Raw genomic sequence first — 20,365 nt, 5'->3', positions numbered from 1 at the left:
TGCAGCTGTGTCAGTGTCCTCCTGAGACAGTGTGAGGAATATCTACCAGGCGTCAGCTAAAATCAGATGACAGACACATTAGTACATGCAATTATATCACGGCTGAGCCTGCAATTTGACTGCGTGTAATAGTGTAGATGTGTGTGTGAGAGAGAGAGAGAGAGAGAGAGAGAGAGAGAGAGAGAGAGAGATCATGATGACGTCCTTATTACAGGATTGTAGCATATGGGTGCAAGTCTGTGTGTGTGTGTGTGTGTGTGTGTGTGTGCACATGACATTGCCGTTTCCTACATCCTTGCAGGACAGGAGAGAGTTGGAGGATGAATACTGCCTCAGAAAAAGGGTTTGATGCTCATGTCAACAATAGGCCGTGACAAAAAAAGATTTGCATTTTATTTTTTAATTTAGAAAAAAAGCAACTAAGAGGTCGAATTTTCCAATTGAAACAGTTCAAAAGACTTAATTCATCGTGATTCAGAGATTATAATCATAGTCTAAGATTCAACACGGACATTCACAACTAAAGTAAAGTTTTAGATTCAAATCAGAATCAAATGCTTTCATTATACAGTATGCTGCTTCCCTGGCACTCAGTTGCACTGTGAGGTTAAAGCAACCAGAGGGCACCTCCAAAGATGGCTTACATTTCACATTTAAAAAAAAACAGCTACTTTTACACTCGTTTTATGGACGAGTTATATATTTTAAGGTTTTTTTCCAGAACTCTGGAAAATTGAGATTTCCCATTCTGGCAGAACAGCCTGTAAGTGAAGATGATTATTATATGATTATTATGAGTTAAAACACAAGAACATAAATGCTTTACTTGCATTTCTTGAAACCTTTATTCAACACATCAAAATGGTAAAATATTGGACTCTTATACAGACAATAATTTAAATAAATACCATTATTAATTATCATTAACAAATGCAACAAAGCAGAATCATCAAAGACAGGCCCAGGGCTTCTTGACTTCTTCTGGAGTATTTGACATTTTCTATCAATTACAGGGGAGGTTATGCTTAAATAAATGCAGTAATAATCAAATAAGCAAACAGCTAACAGTTGAAGATTATTTTCATTTGGCATCATCACAGTCATGAGTGAAAACTTGTCATTGTACAATCATTCTGCAAAGTGCTTTGTGACTATATGCCTCACAAAAAAGGGTTGAAAGTTTTTATTTTTCTCTCGCCGTGCGGAAGAAGATTTTTAAAGACCCAAACGCATCCCCCATATCATCTTCAGAAATATATCTCTATGGCACTACATCAGGATGCTTGATATGGTCTTGGATAATGTTGGACCTTTACATTGCACTGTATAACTGTTCATTTTAAATACCATGGTGTAATGAATACAAAACCAGTTTACACAGCACAATGCAAATACAATATTCACCCAACTGGTGTGGCAAGTAGTTTTGAGTGATATCCCGCCAACAAAATTAAAGTAATAACAGAAGAGGAATTTCCAAAGCTCTGTTTATTCAGAGGCTTGCTGGGTACAGTAGTAAGGCAGTCAGCACAGCCGCTAACATTTTAAAAATTGTCATGTTGAAAAACGTTGCTACGAGAGGGAGTTTCAGTCCATCGTCTTCAAGGTTTGTTGTCTTCACAGTGTGAATTGTTCCAGCTTCCAGCACACCTTCCCAATTCTAAAGTCTGCTTCCACTCATATGCAGCAACACCTCAGAGTCACTTTTTCTTTTCTTTTTTTTTTTTTTAAAGCAAGCCATCTTGTTCAAAAACGGAGGGCAGGAGGGAGAAGTGGAAGGGCACAAACTTGACACCGGTCCCGTGGTAGAATTTGTTCTGAAACTCCACCCTGAAAATCAAGTGTTCAAGTGAGCGATTAGAGGCTCTTTAATAAAGGATAAGGAAGGTGAATGCAAACAGGAAATTGAATAAAGCAGAGCTAGGTCACACTGAAAAAACTAAAATCAAATATTACCACATTTGTAACTCAATGTCTCAGTCTTAATAATGTCACTTTATAGACTAGAACAGTCTTAAGCAGAGTAGGAAAGACATTTATCAATTAATCAAGAAAATAATCGGCTGGTTACAATCTGTACAATCCAATGCAAAGTCTCGTATCCCAGTATTAAGATCATACTCCCGAACGAAAGAACGATACGATCATTCAGATCGGCTGATGAGACTCACCAGTGAAGTCGGAGAGCGTGGAGGAACGCCGATAGGCCTTCCATGACGAGCAGGATGGACACGGTGAGCACGGCGAAGAGGCCGAACACGGGGACTAAGAACACCACCCCCACTCTGGTGGTGATCCTCAGACCCAGGCGCATCACCATGCCCCATAACACCTCTGACAGCTCTGAAAAGCAATACGGACACAAGGATGCACAAAGACACACACAAAAATGAATGAATATCTAAAAAGGTGAAGAAATGCAAAGCAGTCGTCGTGCCCGCACTTACGGGCGTGAGCCAGGCTGAGAGCCCAGAGACGCAGGTATGACGCAGTGTTGGAGATGCAGCCCAGGCAGTACTCGATGGTGTGAATGGCCTGGTACAGCAGCACATCCGCAAAGTCAAACTGCAAAACAGGTCACAAAATATACATTAGATATTACACTTTATTCATACCGATTTAAAACAGCATTCTGAAATTTACAAAAAGACAATGCAGGTGTTCACATCATGATAAATTAGCTCCGAAATTCTTTTCTGCAAAACCAGCGACATGACAAAAAAATCAGCACACACGGCAACAACACAATGACCAAAACCACTACTCAGTAAATGCAGCCTCGCAAAGCAGTAAATATTAATATCTTCGAATGTGCAAATACAGCGCATCTCACAAACACAAGTCCTGAATACCATTCAAACGAAAATATCAGACAAATGGCAAAATGTCGACATGAATCACAGACAGACAGTGTTTAATGTCAGGTCATTTAGGTGCTGGTGGGTCTCTGACCTCTTTGGGAAGAGCTTCTCTGCTTGGCATTTCATCAAGTCCCTCCTCTTCATCATCATCATCATCATAGGCCGGTGCTGTGGAGTTGTCATCCTCACTTACACGCCTCACTCTCTCATAACCCTGAGGTGAGACAACAACGTTGATCTTATTGACAAATGACCGAAAAACATATAAAATATGTTTAAAATATGTCTGATCTCACGTACTCTGCGTCTGCGCAGGCCTTTGCCTCCACGGTACAGCCAGTACAAGTAAAGAGGTTTTCCTAACAGCATCACAGGTACCGACAGCATAGCTATCACGATTAAGAAAACTTGCAGCCCAGTCTGGGGAATCAAGAAAATGAGAAAATGTGTTGACGAGGATGAAAATGCATCCGGAGCTGATCGTGTTTCAGATAAACGTCGTCAAACACACACCTGTCCTGGGTAGAGAGGAGTGATATCCTTCCCCTGCATGACAAACATGTTAATGAAGTGGATCAGGATGCTGGGAGCCGCGCTGGAGTCTCGTACACCGAATGCCAACCACTTGTAGAGAATCATGAAGACCAGGTAGCCAAAGAGACAGAGGAGGAAGAGCAGCTCAGGAAGAAACAGCAGATAGACGTAACACTTCTGCCGGAAGTGCCTGAAGGGAAGAGAACAAAGTATGGGAATAAAGAAAGTGATGAGAGAGTGGCTTTAATGATTGAACCCCTGAATGCCGATCAAAACAATACATTGTTTTTCAACAATAATACATAAATGGTTAATCGCAAAAAAATCATGCGATTAAAAATTGCAATCGTTGCCCAGCACTAATATATATATATATATATATATATATATTTATATAAATACATACATATACACACGTTCACATGCTGATGGACACCGATGGATGTACATTAATAAAAGTGATGCAAGGTTGCTGCCAGGATCTTCTATCTCGAGCCACTCACAAGTGATTGAAGACACTCAGCACCACTCCAAAGCTCATGTGGATTACCCCGATAATAACTGACATCTTCATCTTGTAGGAGTTGAGGAAGGACAGCCGGTTCACCGCCATGTGCCATATCTGACATTAAAAAGGCATCTCAGTGAAAATGAGTCAGTTACATTCTGACAGTAATGTCCGAGTGCATTTACTCACAGGATCGATGCCGAATGGGTACGGCCCACTGAAAACACCGCTGATGTTGGGGTCTAACGTGAGCAAAGCATTTGTTTGGAGGGTTTTATCCCTGCCACGTAAAAAAAAAAGATATGTATTAAATAGATCAATGTATTAAAACACATATGTACAGACAAAATAAATATAAAAAATGTTTGTGAGAGTATTTTACTGCCAACTCACGTCCACTGCTGATTTGTAAACATGGCCTTGACGCTCCAGCCAGAGCCAAATATATTGAGCGACATGGAGAAACAGTCATTGTAAATCAGCCCGGTGTAGATGGAGAAAAGCCCCATCATCAGGATGATGTAGCGGCCGCTGAAGAACGTCGTCCATATCTGAGATCAACAGAGACGCAACTATCAGCCAAAACTAATTTACAATCATAAGACTCTGCATTATGGATGAGAGGAACAACCAAAGGGAACGGCTCATTCCCACCTCATTATCGGACCGTTTCTTCTTCTGCTTTTTCTCCGTCAGCACCATCCACAAGGCGAAGAGACTCATTATCATCCCGTGGCCGAGGTCGCCAAACATCACAGCAAACAGGAAGGGGAATGTGATGATGGTGTAGGGAGCTGCCAATTAAAGAGACAAGAGCTTTAATGCACTCTGACCTTCTCCAAAGCAAACTCAAAGTTTATTCTTTGCATGACACAGTGGGAGTTCTTACCTGGGCTTACCTCGCGATAGTCCCCCACCCCATACGCCTCCACAATGCTCTGAAAGCCAGATGTGAACTTGTTGGTTCTTAACAAGGTGGGCGGAGTGTCAGTGCTCGGGATGCGGTTCACAAAGGACGGCACGGTGGCGTCGCCTTTCCTCTGTTCGAAAGATAAAGACAAAAAATGTATAAAGGACGATTCTGAAATGAGTAACCAGCGTTATATATTCACAGAAAACGACACATTGATGATGTTAGGAGCTCCCTTTGCTCACTCCTGTCTCTTGTCAAATATTCACAGGTTTTAGTGATTCTTTGACCAGGAAGCTTTTCTCTCGTACATTCTGGGTAAAAATCGGATATGCAGCCTGCAGCAGTAGGAGTTGCCAACACATACTGGATAGCAAGTGACAATAACTGCTCAACTACAACAACAACAAATGACACAGCCAACAACGAAACAAAATTAAAAAAACACGACAGATGGAGTGGGTTAGGAGAGGGTGTCATCCAAAAAGCCTAATGCCAGTATTAATGGAAAATAATTAAAATTGCCTCTTGGTGATACAATTTGAGTGCTTAACAGCTGATAACAGTGTCAAATCCATTTAGAGGCCAACACTGATTCTTATAACGAGCCCTGAATCTAATTAACTGTTAAAGCTACGCAATACTAATCAAATAATGTCAAATATTAATCGCAAACAGTATTTTGGCGTCCTGATTTTCCTCACCGAGCCCTCTTCTAGCGCTCCCCGCAGGTTTGCCAGGTCACTGACGGGACACCACACCTCAGTAATCAGACACTTGTTGGTGACGTCGAAGCTGCAGAGGTTCAGGATGTGGTAGATTGCCTTCATCTTTTTCACCTGCACAACCCAGGTGAAGGCCGACTCCGAGGCCTTCTGCAGAACCTGCCTCAGGTAGTCCTCAGTGCGGTGCAGCACCTGGAGGAACACAGCGATTACTATACAAACTCAGTGAGAGCGAGTTAAACGGCCGTCTTTATCGGTCTTACGTGGTTCAGGTCTTGGATGCGAGTCCTCAAGCTGTCCAACACATCTGCCCGCTCCTCATCGTTGTCAGGGTGCGGGTAAAGATGGCAGTGGTAACTGAAGACAACAGGGACGGACATGTGCGCTGATAGAGAATACGGCGGGAATTTAAGCTCGTGAGTCATGCGGCGTCATGTGATGATGGTGTTCTTACCAGTCACAGATTTTTTGTACTTTCTGTCCGATCTGGTCTCCCCAGAAAGAGATTAGAAACACAATGTTTTTGCTGATCTCACCCTGAAACAACACAGATCAGGCAAGTTATCGCTTCACAAAAAGCCAAGAAGAAAAATGACTTTTACATGAATCCCTACAATACCTTTTCTCTTTGCTGGTACACAAGTAGGATGTCTCACTTGCGTTATCATTAGCGCAGCGTCATTTATTGACATGCCAGCTAAGTCCGGGTCATGGACTTTTAGGTTAAAGCCCTTAAGAAACTATTTATTTGCAACTTTAAATATTTACTATACTATATAACGTGATGTTTCTTTTACAGTAACTCGCTAACTTGGCTGAATTCAGACATCAGCTGCGAAGAGCAGGGAACATTTCAGCCTCAACTTTAATTCGCTATCGCTGCATTCATCTGCCAACGTGGTATCTGTCATTTTAATTAGCGACAGTTGGGAAATAATATCTATTTATATCTATATGTTCCCCATTGCTCTTTGTTCATAAGATTGAGGAGATTTGTAAGTGTCGGAGCTTCACCGGCTCTTCAAACATAACCCAAATATATGAATGTGGTTTGACCAGATTTACATCAGCAACATTTGTACAAAAAGCCAGCTTCCCCACACTGATCATCACATTTTGATTCTAATTTTTCTCAACTGATTGGTGCAAGTAAATACACGACTTCACCTTTGTCCAACCGAGTCTTGCCAAAAACAAACCAGTGAGAAAAGTGAGAATAAAAATGGAGAAATCTCTCGTGTGAAATAACCAAAAGAGTTTTTTTTTGCAAATAGGTGTGTTCATGTAAGACCCCGTTGCTCAGAGTAAGAAGCTGATAGAGGAAACAGGGTTTCAAGGGTTAAATAACAAATAATAAACAGCAATTGTTGATTGATGACAACAAATGTTACAATATCTCTCTTGACCTCAATCCTGAAGTACGCAATTTTACTCACAGTGTCGAGATCGGCGAGGTTCTCGTCCACCTCTGCGTAGCTGAGGATGGTGTAACCCTTACACACTCTCCACAACATGCGCTCAAAGGCCTCCACCTTCACCCGCTGGATGAGACCAGAAACAAACCTACAGCCAGAGAGAATCGGGTTAGGCTCAAAGTTCATTTCTTAAAGGTGGAACACATTATGACGTCCTGTCGTGTGGATGTAAATGACACGTATTGCAGCTCACCCCAGCTTGGCGCCGAGTCTTTGCATACCGGTGCACCCCGTCACCGTGTCCGTCTCCATCGTGGGGAACTCTTCATACTGGGGACCAAGAGCCTCATGCTAATTATGAAAGGGAACATGTTTCATTCAGCTTACATTAACTGCTCATAAGGATTATTAAGACAAAGCCTATTGCCTTGAGATGCAAACAGAGTGGGACTGGAACAAACGCTGGGACGTGAGAGACGGTTGGAGACACACTTACTCTGGAGCGGCTGTGGATGAAGGTCCGTGTGATCTTCAGCATGTGTGTGTACTCGGTGAGCTCCAGGAGGTTCCTCTGCAGCTTCTCTTTGTTTCGGGTCACCTCGCTGAGCTCCATCTCCAGCCTCTGAAGCTGCTCCTGCACGTCACCACACATTGAACACCAGCTTAAGCCTGCGCTCAGCAGCAAGTTGACTTCGTCAGTTAACTCAGGCAGACGAGAAGCAACATGAAGACGACCGGCATCGGAAGACAGTCAAAATAAATAAATATATATGTTATCACTGTAGATAACGATTGATTGATGGGGAGTCGAACTATTAACTGAACAAAACTTGCATTGTTACATTAGCCAGACTCAAAAAAAGTTAAATATATCATGTTTAAGAAAAACATAATTTTAGAAGACCAGATACAAAAATTATAGAATTGATAAATAATGAACGAAATAAGAACATAATGTATTAATATTTGATGTGCATTTAAACATCATATCCTAGTTTCAGACACCTGGATGAATTCTTGTCTCAGTTTTAATAAACTTCATTATGTTAAAAGGAGCACTGAAACCAGGATATTGTTGCGGTTGAACAACTCGTCCAGGTTTCTTATAATTTTCCACCATGTGTGCAGGTGAGTGCTCAACTCAGGTCATGTAGCAGCGGGTCAGAACAACAACACATATGACGATACATGATGTCATGATGGGCTACGCGAATGTGAAAGTCTGATGTCAGGAATGCAGAGGATCAATTTTACCGTCTCATCTTCCATTACTGATGACTACATGGAGACGCTAAATCCAGGCAAGAGGTATCATCTACTACAAGTCCCAACCTTTCTAAAGACAGCAAATGAGTCAGGCTTTAACTTGGAGAACAATCTAGAATATTTTCACTTGATGGATTGGTGCAGCAAGAATCAGAGCGGAAGCAAGAGGATACAGTATATATGCTACCGCCACACAGTGTGGAAGAATAAATTACTTTTCCAACCATAGAGTTAAAGGAAACTGGAGGTTAACAGATCTGGAGGAAGCGACGCAACGCATGCACTGCTGTCGCTAAAAACCTGATTATTATTAGGATATATACAGAGATAGGATAGCCAGGTTTCTCTATGTTCCACATATATTGTATATATATTTCTATGCATATAAATGCACTCCATTAAACACCATGAAAAGTGTACAAAGAGGGTACTTTTACAGTAAAATGTGGTTGAAGTGACACTCACCATGATCTCAAGGGCTTGTCTGGGGAGAGGAGCAAGCGGGCTGTCGTCATCCTCCTCTGGAACGGCTATACTGGTCTTTTGAATCTCCCTCAGCAGGTAGCCTGTCAAACAAATTAAAAATGCTGACAGTTTATTTCACGGTAATTATAACTGGAGTGTCAGACAAGCCGTCAGGTTGTTACAAAAAACCCCAACCAGCCATGAGTTGCTTACTTCCCCTGACGATGTGTGCTCAGTCAAGGCTACACCCACATGAACCACCCCAGGTGCTCTCTTACCCAGAATCCTCTCCATCTCATCACATCTCTTGATTTCGCTGACGAAGCGCCGCTGGAATGAGCTGACACTTGGGTTGAGCTGGAAACCAGAGGAAGCATCACAGGTCAGGTGAGCTGCGAGCTATGCTGCATCAGTCCGTGCATGTGCAATAACAAGGTTCAACATGGCATCTTTACAGAGTTTTAGTCCGGCTCTAGTATTGTTAATTCTTGTTCATCATACTTTAAAATACTGTAATAATACTCTCCCCGAGTCAAGTGCAATGTGGAGCAATTTGACTTTAAAACCAGTGTACAAATTGAACATGAAAAGTCAGTCATAATGCAGACATTCAGCTGGATGGATAAAGTCGAGGAACATTTGGGTCTATTTATAGGAGGCCGTTCCAACATTCACCCCCATCCCTCAAGCATGCATGCACCCAGAGAGAAAAGCACATGTAAAATTCATTTATTCTCCATTAAAACAATACAGATAGGCTTTCTAAAAGAATACATAAGCACACGTACTTTTAAACCAGGGGGGGAATAGATAGGCTACATTAAAATACATTTGAATAAAAGAGTGTTTGTGCATCATTTCTACTTACATCTCGAAACTCGACCAGCCCCAGCTCCCCGAGCTCACTGATGCAGTCATATTCAGAGCCGGACTGCAGAAACAATTGCGCCAAGCACATCTCCTCACTCCGAAACACCATATTTGTCTGCCAGACAGATCTCCTCCGCCGCCTGTTCACCGGTGTGCAGCCTTCTGACTGCTGGACGACGAGCCGTCGACTACGAGCGAATATAGGACATCACACAATGCGACGAGTCGGTGCGTGGCTTTAACCCCGTTAACCAATCAACGTCGCCTCGAGGATTAGTTATTGTCTATTAATAATGAAGGGACATTTTCCTCATTCTGGGTCCGGGTGTCGCTCCGCTTTGTCTCCGCGCAAAGCCCGTCTGCTTTCTACAAAATAAACAAGATGAAAACAAAGACAGAAACGTCCATAATGCACATTGTACATCGAGTCACCCTGTGGACTCTTTACCTTGAACACCTGACATTACGGCGCAAAGAAAACACACACGCGGAGACGACGCAACGCGGGGCCGCAAAGTAACGAGCAACAGGCGAACGATACGATAAATCCTTCAACCCTCCATGCAGACAAGTGGGGCTGAAGGTAGCATCACGTTATAAAAGACAGTCAGAAATAGGCTACGGCCTTTATTCTCGCTACGTCGCGCCGGCAATTGACAGATTGCGTCTCCGGGTTGCCAGATATTGTCGCATCCTCCGCAATAATCGTTGATTCGTGAATTACGAAATGACTCGCGTGAAAGAGGTTTGATCTGACAGTTAAAGAGGAGAAATACAGTTCGTACGATGTCTGTAGAAAAATGTTGTTTGACCGGCAGCTCTCACGCCCTGCTGTGCAAACAGCAGTTGTTTGAGGTAGCCTCAAGACAAAATGTGCTAAACGCAATAAAGCACACCAGTAAGACAAGGACACTGTGTTCAAAACTATGTGAACAGATGTAATAAATGATTTTGTATTCCACAATGATCAAATATTTTTGAAGATAGAGGCACATTATTTTATACAGTATTCTAGCCTCTAATTTTGCTTCTATATGATGTCGTAAATGTGTTATTCATTCACATTTTGCTCTTTTTTGTGAATTAGCCCTAGAAAAAACTTTCAGTTAATTCCTTTGTATCGTTTGATACTGTGCTTGTAAATGACAAGTTTATTTTCTTAAAAAGGTGGTCTGCTCACAAACCTGGCAACCTGCGCATCTTCTAATTCTGTTCCATCGCTGAAAGCGGACCGACCGTCTGCTCTTCGTGTGAAATCCTTTATTTAAGGTGTTTCAGAATGATGGGTTCAGTTTTGCTTTATAAGAGAAAATCTTCCCTCGTGATAAGTTAGTACTGCACGCCTTAATAGACCTACTGACCACACGTAGGAGCATCTTTAATTAACTACGGGCTGTTTTACTGCTGGTATGACTCAACACAACTCAGGGTTTTGAAAAAGCTGGATAAAGTTAATTTTATTTTCATTAAATCAGGCTTTTATCTGAAGCATGTCACTGCTCGGTGTTCAATCTGTTGATTGGTCCTCTGTGGGTACAATCTCTACTGTTTCAATCCTGCAGGTACACTCCCATATTACAGGGAAAAAAGCAAATATTCACAATAACGGCAGACGTTTTTGTATCTACTGACATTCATTTTTCCCCACAAATTAGGAGCACAGCAGTGATCTACTTCAGGATAAAGACAACTAGAATGACAGATCCAGGCATTATTACCATTCTTGTGTACCCTTGAGCAAGGCCCTTAACCCTCAGCTGCTCCCTAGGCAGCTTCCAGGTGTGTTTGTACAACCTCAAAGCACCTGATGTGTTTTCCTCAATTTGCATGAATCCCTGGGCTACGTTTACATTTACATCCTGGTGCTGTGTGTCTGGATGAATTTCACCTGAACAAAGTATAGAGGACCAAAATGTTGTCAAACAGTGTGCTGGATTTTTTTGCATTCATGGTACGAATTCAGTTTAATTATAGAGTTGTCCAGAAAAGCACATAGTACTATACGATACTATTAGCTTGACTTTAAGTCCTCAGGCTATGGGCCAGCCTGTTGAGCTCCTGCGACAGCGCTGTAACTGTGTCCAGGATGCGTAGCTTGTCCTTCTCCTCCAATCGAGCTTCGCATCGCTGAGCAAATTTATCCGGATGCCACAGCGTTTGCTGCTTCCGGAGCATTTTACGAAACACCGGCACGTCCTTCCTGTCCACGCCGTGCAGCATCACATCCAGCATCTCCTGTACTGTTCCTCGGGGAGCGGGCCAGGGGATATCGCTGTAGCTTAGCTTCGCGACGCCGGACGAGGAGCCACCACTAAAAGTTGCAGCGCACCTTTCGTCGTACATGCGCTTCCTACCCTGCCGGGCCTCTTCCTCTTTGCATGCCGCTCGTGCCAGATACTCTTCATGTTCCCTCTGCAGCCTCTCGTGCAGCTCCTTCTGGCTCTGCGCCTCCTGCTCTCGCTCTTGTTTACTCTTCTCCTTCTTTTTCCACCCGGAGGACGACGCTACCAGCCTCTGAGCTTCGGCGTGCTTTTTATCGAAATATTCTTTTCTAATGCGGTCAGCCCAGTCCCCGAAGTCTTGTTCGTCATCATCAACGGGAAGAAAATCGTCAGCTGTGTGAAAGAAGTACAGCCGTGTTATTTATGTAGGGAAAGTCAAAATAGAATTCTGCGTTTAATAATGAGTTTAAATGTACCATCATAGACACCAAAGGTGTCACAGAATTCATCCTCGCATTCACCAAACAGCTTTTCCATCCACTCCTTCTCAGGGTCTCTTTCAGATGGGCGGCTCATGTTTTCAGCAGTCTGAGGAATTTAAGGGAATTATGTGTGAATATGATCCAACACTAACAAACAGATCAAATGTTACTCAGCTGACATCTGATGCAAAGGAATCACCCAAATTACACAAAGATGGTGCTCCAACCTTCCAGGCAGACGATGGTTGTGATTCATTTGTGCGTGATATGAAAATCAATGTACAGAGAACTGAAACTTGCTTGAGAGATTTAATGACTAATCTGTCTTTCAACAAGGATACCTCTGAACCCTCACTGAGAGTTGATCATCATACCAAACTGAAATGAATGGAAAACAATGGCTCCCTGGAAGAGAAGTCGATCACTTTCACAGCTCTTTTCATCGTAAAACAGAGATATATTTATTGCTGTTAATTTCTATTTCATATTTATGATTCTTGACCTTTGTAGTATTTGTTTTATTTTTCATTTACTCTGTTTATTGTGAACGTTTTGCACCAAAATACCAAGTTAAAACCATGATAACTTGTTTAAATGTCACGTGATAACACAGAGAAAAAACTTTATTTAAACATAATAAACAAAAAGTGTGGATTCTTATTTTGTAAAACAAATAAACGACAAATCAATATATTAGATGCTGATCATGTTTCTGATGACCCAGTAACTGATTAATAAACTAACTGTTGCAGCTCTTTCACTGTTAAATAACATGAAAAGTTGCTTTGATGTTTGGTTTAGGACATAATTATTACTCAAAATGATCACAAGCAGATTGATCTACAATGACAACTGTCATTAGTTGCAGACATGTCTTAATAATAGCTACTAAATATAGTTTCTGACCATAACACTGTGAACTAAAGGTCTAACTCACCTTTTTCTGTTTCCTCCAGTTCAGTAGATCTTGAGGTGTGACTCCAGCGCTGTTTGGGTTATTCAGAGCCCCTGGACAGCTGTTTTTGAGCGGCTCAACCAGGTCTTCATACGCTGTGGGGAAAACAAACAGCAAAGATATGACAAATGGCGGCCAACGTTTATAATTCAACAACAGCTCCTTTTACGTGTCTCTCCTTACCTGATTTGCCGTGTTTAAGAGCCCTGTTGACCGCGTTGTGTAGCGCCGTGTCTCCTTTACGGTCCTTCCGGAGAACATCGGCTCCGTGTTTGAGCAGCAGCCGAAGAACAGCGTCGTCTCCCAGGCAGCAGGCCAGGTGCAGCGGGCTCCTCTCCCTCTTGCCCTGGGAGAAGTTCACGTCCAGGTCCCGGTGCTTCCGCAGGTACGACTTCAGCTTCAGCAAGTCGCCCTCCTCCACGTATTTCCACACCCGCTTCTGTTTGCGAGACAACATGCGGACTAAACACGGACCAGACTGTGAAACAAAGCAGGTTAATTTGACCTGTGGTGGGTTGAGTTAGCTTCGGTTAGCTTCTGAAGGGCCAACGGCTAACCCGGTCCTGCTCCTTAATAACTCCGAAGGTAGCAGCAGCTCGGATCCCAAAGTTCCGGGGACAGAATGTTTCCGGTGTTGCCACTAGGTGTCAGTATTTGACTATCTTTATAAATCAGTCATCAATTTATAAAGTGAACCTATGTTACCACTTTTATTAACTCACCAGCACACACCAGCTAGAGAGGATGCCCCGAAATACAACGTGTATTTCAAAGACAAAGACCCGCTATTCATCCTATGAAATGTGGCTGACAGAAAACTGGAACAACAGTGATGTTCTTCATACTTTCAGGGCTCTGTCGCTATCTTCTACATGGCTAATGACTCGGCAGTCATAAGCCCTGCCTGGTGTTTTTGGGTTCCTGTGCCTCAGCCTCCTTTCAACATGCCACCTGTCAGGAAAATGTCATGCAGAGAGGTCCTCTGTGTGCTTCTGTATGTGGGTTCATACATCAGTGGTTTAGAAGTATTTCAAATTACCCTTTTTTTCCCTTAACATCATATAACTTACAGTAATACAATCTTGTACAATTCTTTGTAAAATTCTAACATTTCATTATGAACTGCTACAGGATGTGTTATGACTCAGTGTGTGGCTGTAAGTGTTAAACTGTTTCAGCTGTCTGAAATCTGACAGAAATTGTCACTCTGTAGACTAGAGCTTGAGTCCTACACTTACTTCTATTTCAATAGGTGTCTATAACTTTAGTCTAAGGACTTAACCTTTGGTGCTACATCACCTTGTCCAGCTGTAATGAGTTTGAATACTTCGCAAATATTCTCAACTTAAAAGATCTACTTGAATTTGTGGGAAGTAGAAGGAATTCATTTCTACTCAGTTTTTTTTCTTTGTTTTTTTAATGTGTCTTAGATTAGAACATCTTTGGATGGGAAATTGAGGTTAAACGTTTTATTTGGTTAATACAAAGTCTTTTGAGCCACAATCCACAATGCAAACGCATCAACGTGATTAAATCATGTATGTCGTGTGGATTGTTCTACTGAGACCTTCAAGGTGTGGCTGCGATAACAGAGGACAGTTTGCATTATGTTTGCACCGCTGACACAAGTCTAGAAAAATCACTGCAGTCTAATGTGTTGCACGATTAAAGCCACAGTCTGACTTTGTCAGCTGCACTGCAGTTACTTCCCAAATCAATGAAGACTGGCGTTGTCCTTGTGTAATTTCTTGCTGACATGTGCAGCTATCTTTACCTGTGATCAGTGCAGCTGAGCCTCTGAACTGGCTCGGTCCTGCTGCAGATGACAGGGCATCCATTTAGGCCCGAGGGAGGGAAGGATGCACAATGGAGAGGATAGAGGAGGGAATGAAGGGACACTTTGTGCCCTGTGAAGAGGATGATCTTCTCTGAGACCCACATAACCCGAGATCCGGAGTCACCCCAAAGCGTGGGCACTTCCGCTCTTTTCTGCCGTCGGAAACGACGTGTCTCCACTAACGATGGCCGTCTTGTGTGAACGCCTTTGAAATGCCGGACATCTCAGGAGAGACGGAGCGAGAGCAGAGAGTGAGGGAGAAAGAGACTTCTGATTTCTCACTTCAGGTGTTTGAGTCACATGTGTGCCACTATGCTGTGCTTTAAGCTGTATTGTCCTTTTTATTTTTTCTATAGCTCCCATTTGTCACACAGAGTCTGAAGCAAGCACCCTTGTCCTCCGAGACCCCAGACGGAGCATGCATCTCTATCTATCTCACAGAGGGCCCTTAAAAGCAGAGACATGCTTCTGAAAGACAGGATATCCCCGGTCAGGAACCCCTACCTCTCTTTTCCTGCCTGGCCTGCTGACTCCTATCCTGTCCGTGAGGTCTGTCGTCCTCCTGGGACGGTGCAGGGAGGAGCGCTGCAGGGACCGGGCGGCAGGAAGCTGAGGGTCCTCCAAGACGCTCCAGGGGTCAGCATCTCATCCTACCACACTGTGGGCAGACCAGGCTTCAGGTCCGGTCCGCTGGCTGTGCTGCTCAGCCACCATTGTGGAAGGAGGAAGGTGGAGAAAGGGGTGCACACTTCCTCTGTCTATTTTCTGCATGACCTGGTTTATTTGGTTGTGATTTATGACAGCTGAACATATGCTGCTGAGATACAGGAGGTCTGGCTGCAAGTCTGATTTGAAACAACACAAAGGCGATTGTCACCCATTGATATGAAAACGAACGAGTGAGCACCCCTATAGAAACTCGGCCTTCTCACCTTTGCCTTTAGTTTCAGTTGATATGCATTACCTGCAAAACAGACACTGTGCAGTCTGGTGTCTGCATTGCGCTGTGTTTGTAGATCACGTCCTCAGAGAGAGAGGATTGTTTCACCGTCGAGACTTAAAGGGTCAGTTTAGGAAATAAAAAAACGAACAAAACAAACCCAGCAAACATATTTAATAACTTACCCCCCAGTTGTATCTGACTCAATGCATTTCATTTACGCACATATTATTTATTCTGTGAACTTTTATAGATTCTTTAGCAAATATTGTGCACATTCCACCTTCTTTCTTTCAAACACAGTACACCTCTTATCACTTGAAAAACTTGTACATATCCTTTTGAAAATACTTATTTATTGTACATTTATATTATATTATGACTCTTCACTTGTGCAGTACTTGCTTTGTATTTTTATTTTCTATGACTATGTTTGTTGTCATTCTTGGCAAATTCCTTGAAAACCTATTTGACAATAAATCAAATTCTGATGTGGTTTTGTTTTGACAAGTGTGGACTGACGCTTCAACTGGTTTCTTCATTTCCACTGGAGACAGCAAATAATGAGAACCAAGTATAGTTTAGTGTGATGTAAATATACAAATATAGAGATTTGTGTTGTAAGAAGCATTTAATAAGACAGTTGTGTCTACAAGACACTATTATGGATATAATTGGTGGTTTGAGTTTGTTAACGTTTGACATTTAATGAAGCTTTGACTTCTCTTCTCAGCGGTGTCTTCAGACAGCAGTGGCGCTCGTCTTTGCACAGACAGAACTACTGTGGCCTCCTTGCAGAAAATACCAACACAACATTCTTTCAGTCACATTATCAATACAGAGAACAATGCCTCGTCTTTATATCGTTCTTGGCTGTAAAGGCTCAATGATAATTTAACAAGAAATTTGTCAAGAAAGCTGTTCTAGTTGTTTTTCATTTCTTAGAAAAGGAGAATGAAGACTGTTTATACCCACGGGATTCCCCGTGGCAAGCCTACTTCCAGCGAGGACACACTCATTTTTCACACTCTGTTATTACAGAGGAATGAAAGCATTTGCGTAATCATTTCTGAATGTCATCTCAGACAAACACCCAGCCGAGAGAGAATCAAAGGGCTTAAAGCCCCTTTTCTCTTGCACTTTGTTGTCTCGCTTTGGTTGAGTTCATGCCATGAAATACTGGTAACATGATCCACATTAGCTTCATAAAATTTGAAAACCCATGTCAATAATCTATCCAGATTATCTTTCATGCCAGGCTTTGACTTTGATACCGACAGGTGGAGGATTATGTGACAAGTCATCCTGTAAAAAACTGCTGCTGCATGGAATTTAAAATTGTACCGTGTGCTGTTTCACCAATAAAACATGTTGCACAGACTCTCCAGCGCATGGATTGTGCCACTAATTAAGTTACCATTGTTGCATGCAACAAATTTCCAGGAAATTCCTCATCTTCTGTCGACTAAATCAAGATATATGAAATACAGATTGTGTAAAGTCTCTTTGTGTCTTGGCTCAGATGAGGTTATAGAGCTGAGACAGCGATGAAGGAGCCGGAGTGAATGTCGCTGCAGCTGCTGGATTTCTTTTTTCCTACAATGACAAGGAAGCTTTCAGATTTCACCTGAGAAATTTAGGACGCAGATTACTTTTGTCCATCGGCTTTTGTCACATTTACTGAACCTTTACCAAACCCTGACTTAACGGCACACTGTAGCGAACTGTAATTGTAGGTGATTACAACTAAGCGTCTCTGTCAAAGGTAATACACAGGGGCAGATAGTGGAGTCCCACCACAAATGAGTAACCAAGGATTAGTTCAATCCTTCTGTCTCCCTGCTGTTGCTGATTACATCCTGTAAAAAGCTCTTTACAGTCAACATTGTTGAGTTCTAATGTAAAGCTCAGCAAGCTGTTGTGGCGTGTGTTTGCTATGCTTAATTATGATGAACTAACAAGACAGGGACACATTCAGGGGTATACTGGGATGTTGAAACGGGAAAAAAGAACCCTCATTTTGTGGTAATGAACCCTCGAGACTTAAACTTCTCTGGAAGAAAGCCAAATGTCTGGTGGTTGATCCAATTTAGGAACTTTTGTTTTCAACTTTTATTCTCATCTGTGATCGAATTGTAAGGAGAAGAAACAAACATGCCGGAGGAGAGGAACAGAAGTCAAACTTGCATTTCCTCCAGACACATGCTTTGATTTTGGCCCTGCGAAACACAATAGGAGGGAGACTGCCTGCCCTCAACAGGAAGAAGCACATTCACTGGATAGGAGGAAATACATTCCAGCGAGACGTAACAAGCTATCACAAGGGACAGAGGGAGACGGAATGTTTGTGTTTTTTCAAAGCACTTTTTTTTAATTACAAATCATAAACAATCAATTCAAAATGACGTGCATTCACAAAATGCTTATTTGTCAGGAACAAATTCATTGCCATTCTGACGCTGAGTAAACAAAGTCATTCCTTCACATACACACACACACACACACACACACACACACAGTCACACGACCGCAGACTGTCAGAGCAGTCACCTTTTAATTGGGCGCTCTAACAGCCTGAAAACATTTGTCAGCTGCCATCTGTCTGTCTGTCTGGGATCCCCCCCCCCCCTCTCCCCGTCCCTCCTTACAACACTCTTATCAGACTCAAACACCTCTTACCGACTGACACACCCTTTCTACACGTAAACACACACATGCGTAACACTGCTGGCTGTGATGCAGATACTACAGTTTGAGTCGGAGAGTGGGGTAGTCTGGTTGATAACACACCTCGAGTGCTGACAAATGAAAACAAGAACAGCCGGGGCAAATGAGTGACTTGACGACAGGATTGCGGATAACAAAAGCTCAGTATTTTTGCATAAAAGTCCACAGGAGAACCACACAAGCATGTGTTCCATTTATAATACATTCCACTTTTTCAAAAAGTCTGGCTTATGCTTGGTCCCTTGTAGTAAATAGTTCAGTTTCGCTCCCCCTGCTCCTGAAAGTGAGGCTGGAGTTTGAGTGTGGTCAGAGCCCAAAACCACAAGCCTGACTGTCGTCTTCAGGCAAATGGCCACAGTAGTCCACAGAGTCAGAGAGGAGCAAAGGTGACACTCCGAAACGGACACGAGGACCTGATCCGTGAGCAAAGCACCCAGCGCTGATTTACCTGCTTTATTCTGCATTGTTCACCTCTTCCCCAGCATGCATCTGGGCCCTCAGCTGTCGTCACACCTTGGTGGCCAGAGAATGAGTCTCTGTCTTCTGAGAGGACAGGGAGCTGGCGGGACTCGCGTGCAAGGACTTCTTGAGGTTGAGCAGGCACAGACACTGGGATCTGAAGCGCAGGTCGAAGAAGGCGTACAGAAAGGGGTTGAGGCAGCTGTTGACGTAGGCCAGGCAGGTGGCGTAGGGGTGAGCCAGCAGCAGGAAGCGCAGGAAACTGCAAGTGGCGGGAAACAACTCCAGATAGGAGAGGGCATCAGCGCTCTTCACAATGTGGAAGGGCATCCAGCAGGCGGCGAACACCACCACCAGCGTGGTGATGATCTTCAGCAGCCTCCGCTTACGTTGGTCCTCTTTGCGCAGAGTGTTGAAGTGGCGGGTCACGGTGCAGCCGATGAAGCCGTAGCACACCATCATCGCCAAGAAAGGCAGGAGAAAGCCCAGAACCGAGGAGGACATGCCGAGACCAACGATCCACAGGCTCTCTTGATCTTTCCGTGTCATCACCAGGCTGAAGTCCATGGCGCAGGACGTGCGGTTGCTGGTTGGATCATATATAGTGGTGCGAAAGACCAGAGTCGGGGCAGCCAGGACACCAGACAGCAGCCAGATGGCCGTCAGGCAGGCTTGCATGTGGCCACGGGTGCGCAGCTGGGTGCTGGACAAGGAGTGGACGATGGCCAGGTAGCGGTCGAAGCTCATGCAGGTGAGACAGAAGACACTGGCGTACATGTTGAGCAGGACCACGTAGCTGCTGATCTTACACAGGGCCACCCCAAAGGGCCAGTGGTAGCCCATGGCGGTGTAAACGGCCCACAGAGGCAGAGTGACCACAAAGGTGAGGTCAGCCAGGGCCAGGTTGCCGATGTAGACGTCAGCTGCACGCCGCTTACCCTGTGCCCTCCACACGGTGAAGATCACCACCCCGTTTCCGGAGAGGCCGAGGATGAAAATAAGCATGTACAGCACGGGGATGACGGAGTATGACGGCGTCCACTCAGAATAGTCACACATGGTGGAGTTTTCGGCATCCTCGTAGTCGTAGTAGTCATAAGCTTCAGTTGGCTCCATCTTTGTTTTTTGTTATTGTCCTGTTTTTTAAGCAAAGGAACAATCTGTTCGGTGCAGATAGATCCGCAATCGT

General features: G+C 43.5%; 3 protein-coding genes across 3 annotated transcripts; all 3 read right to left on the bottom strand.

Moving 5' to 3' along the window:
* Nucleotides 1-951: 951 nt before the first annotated feature.
* On the bottom strand, nucleotides 952-9,669 carry atp6v0a2a (ATPase H+ transporting V0 subunit a2a). Its single transcript, XM_079289876.1, has 20 exons — nucleotides 9,553-9,669; nucleotides 8,963-9,041; nucleotides 8,685-8,785; nucleotides 7,450-7,587; nucleotides 7,207-7,304; nucleotides 6,975-7,101; nucleotides 5,993-6,075; nucleotides 5,802-5,895; nucleotides 5,518-5,730; nucleotides 4,793-4,943; nucleotides 4,558-4,697; nucleotides 4,297-4,454; nucleotides 4,093-4,183; nucleotides 3,899-4,017; nucleotides 3,375-3,585; nucleotides 3,162-3,281; nucleotides 2,953-3,075; nucleotides 2,448-2,565; nucleotides 2,172-2,343; nucleotides 952-1,830 (listed from the first exon to the last, which is right to left on the bottom strand). The coding sequence occupies exons 1-20, from the start codon at nucleotides 9,661-9,663 to the stop codon at nucleotides 1,728-1,730; spliced, it is 2,550 nt and encodes an 849-aa protein (XP_079146002.1). The 5' UTR covers nucleotides 9,664-9,669; the 3' UTR covers nucleotides 952-1,727.
* Nucleotides 9,670-10,984: 1,315 nt separating this feature from the next.
* nfkbil1 (nuclear factor of kappa light polypeptide gene enhancer in B-cells inhibitor-like 1) lies at nucleotides 10,985-13,747 on the bottom strand. Its single transcript, XM_079289923.1, has 4 exons — nucleotides 13,397-13,747; nucleotides 13,196-13,308; nucleotides 12,253-12,364; nucleotides 10,985-12,169 (listed from the first exon to the last, which is right to left on the bottom strand). Exons 1-4 carry the CDS (start codon nucleotides 13,668-13,670, stop codon nucleotides 11,577-11,579), a joined length of 1,092 nt encoding a protein of 363 aa, XP_079146049.1. The 5' UTR covers nucleotides 13,671-13,747; the 3' UTR covers nucleotides 10,985-11,576.
* A 4,689-nt stretch (nucleotides 13,748-18,436) lies between these two features.
* Nucleotides 18,437-20,365, bottom strand: LOC306792691 (apelin receptor B-like). The gene has a single exon (XM_079289959.1). It carries the CDS (start codon nucleotides 20,290-20,292, stop codon nucleotides 19,225-19,227), a length of 1,068 nt encoding a protein of 355 aa, XP_079146085.1. The 5' UTR covers nucleotides 20,293-20,365; the 3' UTR covers nucleotides 18,437-19,224.

Source organism: Melanostigma gelatinosum, assembly GCF_949748355.1.
Source record: "Melanostigma gelatinosum genome assembly, chromosome: 18".
NCBI lineage: Eukaryota > Metazoa > Chordata > Actinopteri > Perciformes > Zoarcidae > Melanostigma > Melanostigma gelatinosum.
The sequence above is the reverse complement of the archived record's forward strand: the minus strand, read 5'-3'. Positions and strand labels throughout refer to the sequence as shown.

Bases quoted from the DNA above. Each gene is read 5' to 3' on its own strand.
- atp6v0a2a (XM_079289876.1), bottom strand. From the start codon at position 9,663: ATGGTGTTTCGGAGTGAGGAGATGTGCTTGGCGCAATTGTTTCTGCAG. The intron at 7,588-8,684 runs GTGAGTGTCACT...GGTGACGTGCAG, and splicing joins GACAAGCCCTTGAGATCATG to GAGCAGCTTCAGAGGCTGGA. The intron at 5,896-5,992 runs GTAAGAACACCA...TGTTGTCTTCAG, and splicing joins GTACAAAAAATCTGTGACTG to TTACCACTGCCATCTTTACC.
- nfkbil1 (XM_079289923.1), bottom strand. From the start codon at position 13,670: ATGTTGTCTCGCAAACAGAAGCGGGTGTGGAAATACGTGGAGGAGGGC. The intron at 13,309-13,396 runs GTAAGGAGAGAC...TTTTCCCCACAG, and splicing joins TCTTAAACACGGCAAATCAG to CGTATGAAGACCTGGTTGAG. The intron at 12,365-13,195 runs GTGAGTTAGACC...TAAATTCCTCAG, and splicing joins ACTGGAGGAAACAGAAAAAG to ACTGCTGAAAACATGAGCCG.
- LOC306792691 (XM_079289959.1), bottom strand. From the start codon at position 20,292: ATGGAGCCAACTGAAGCTTATGACTACTACGACTACGAGGATGCCGAA.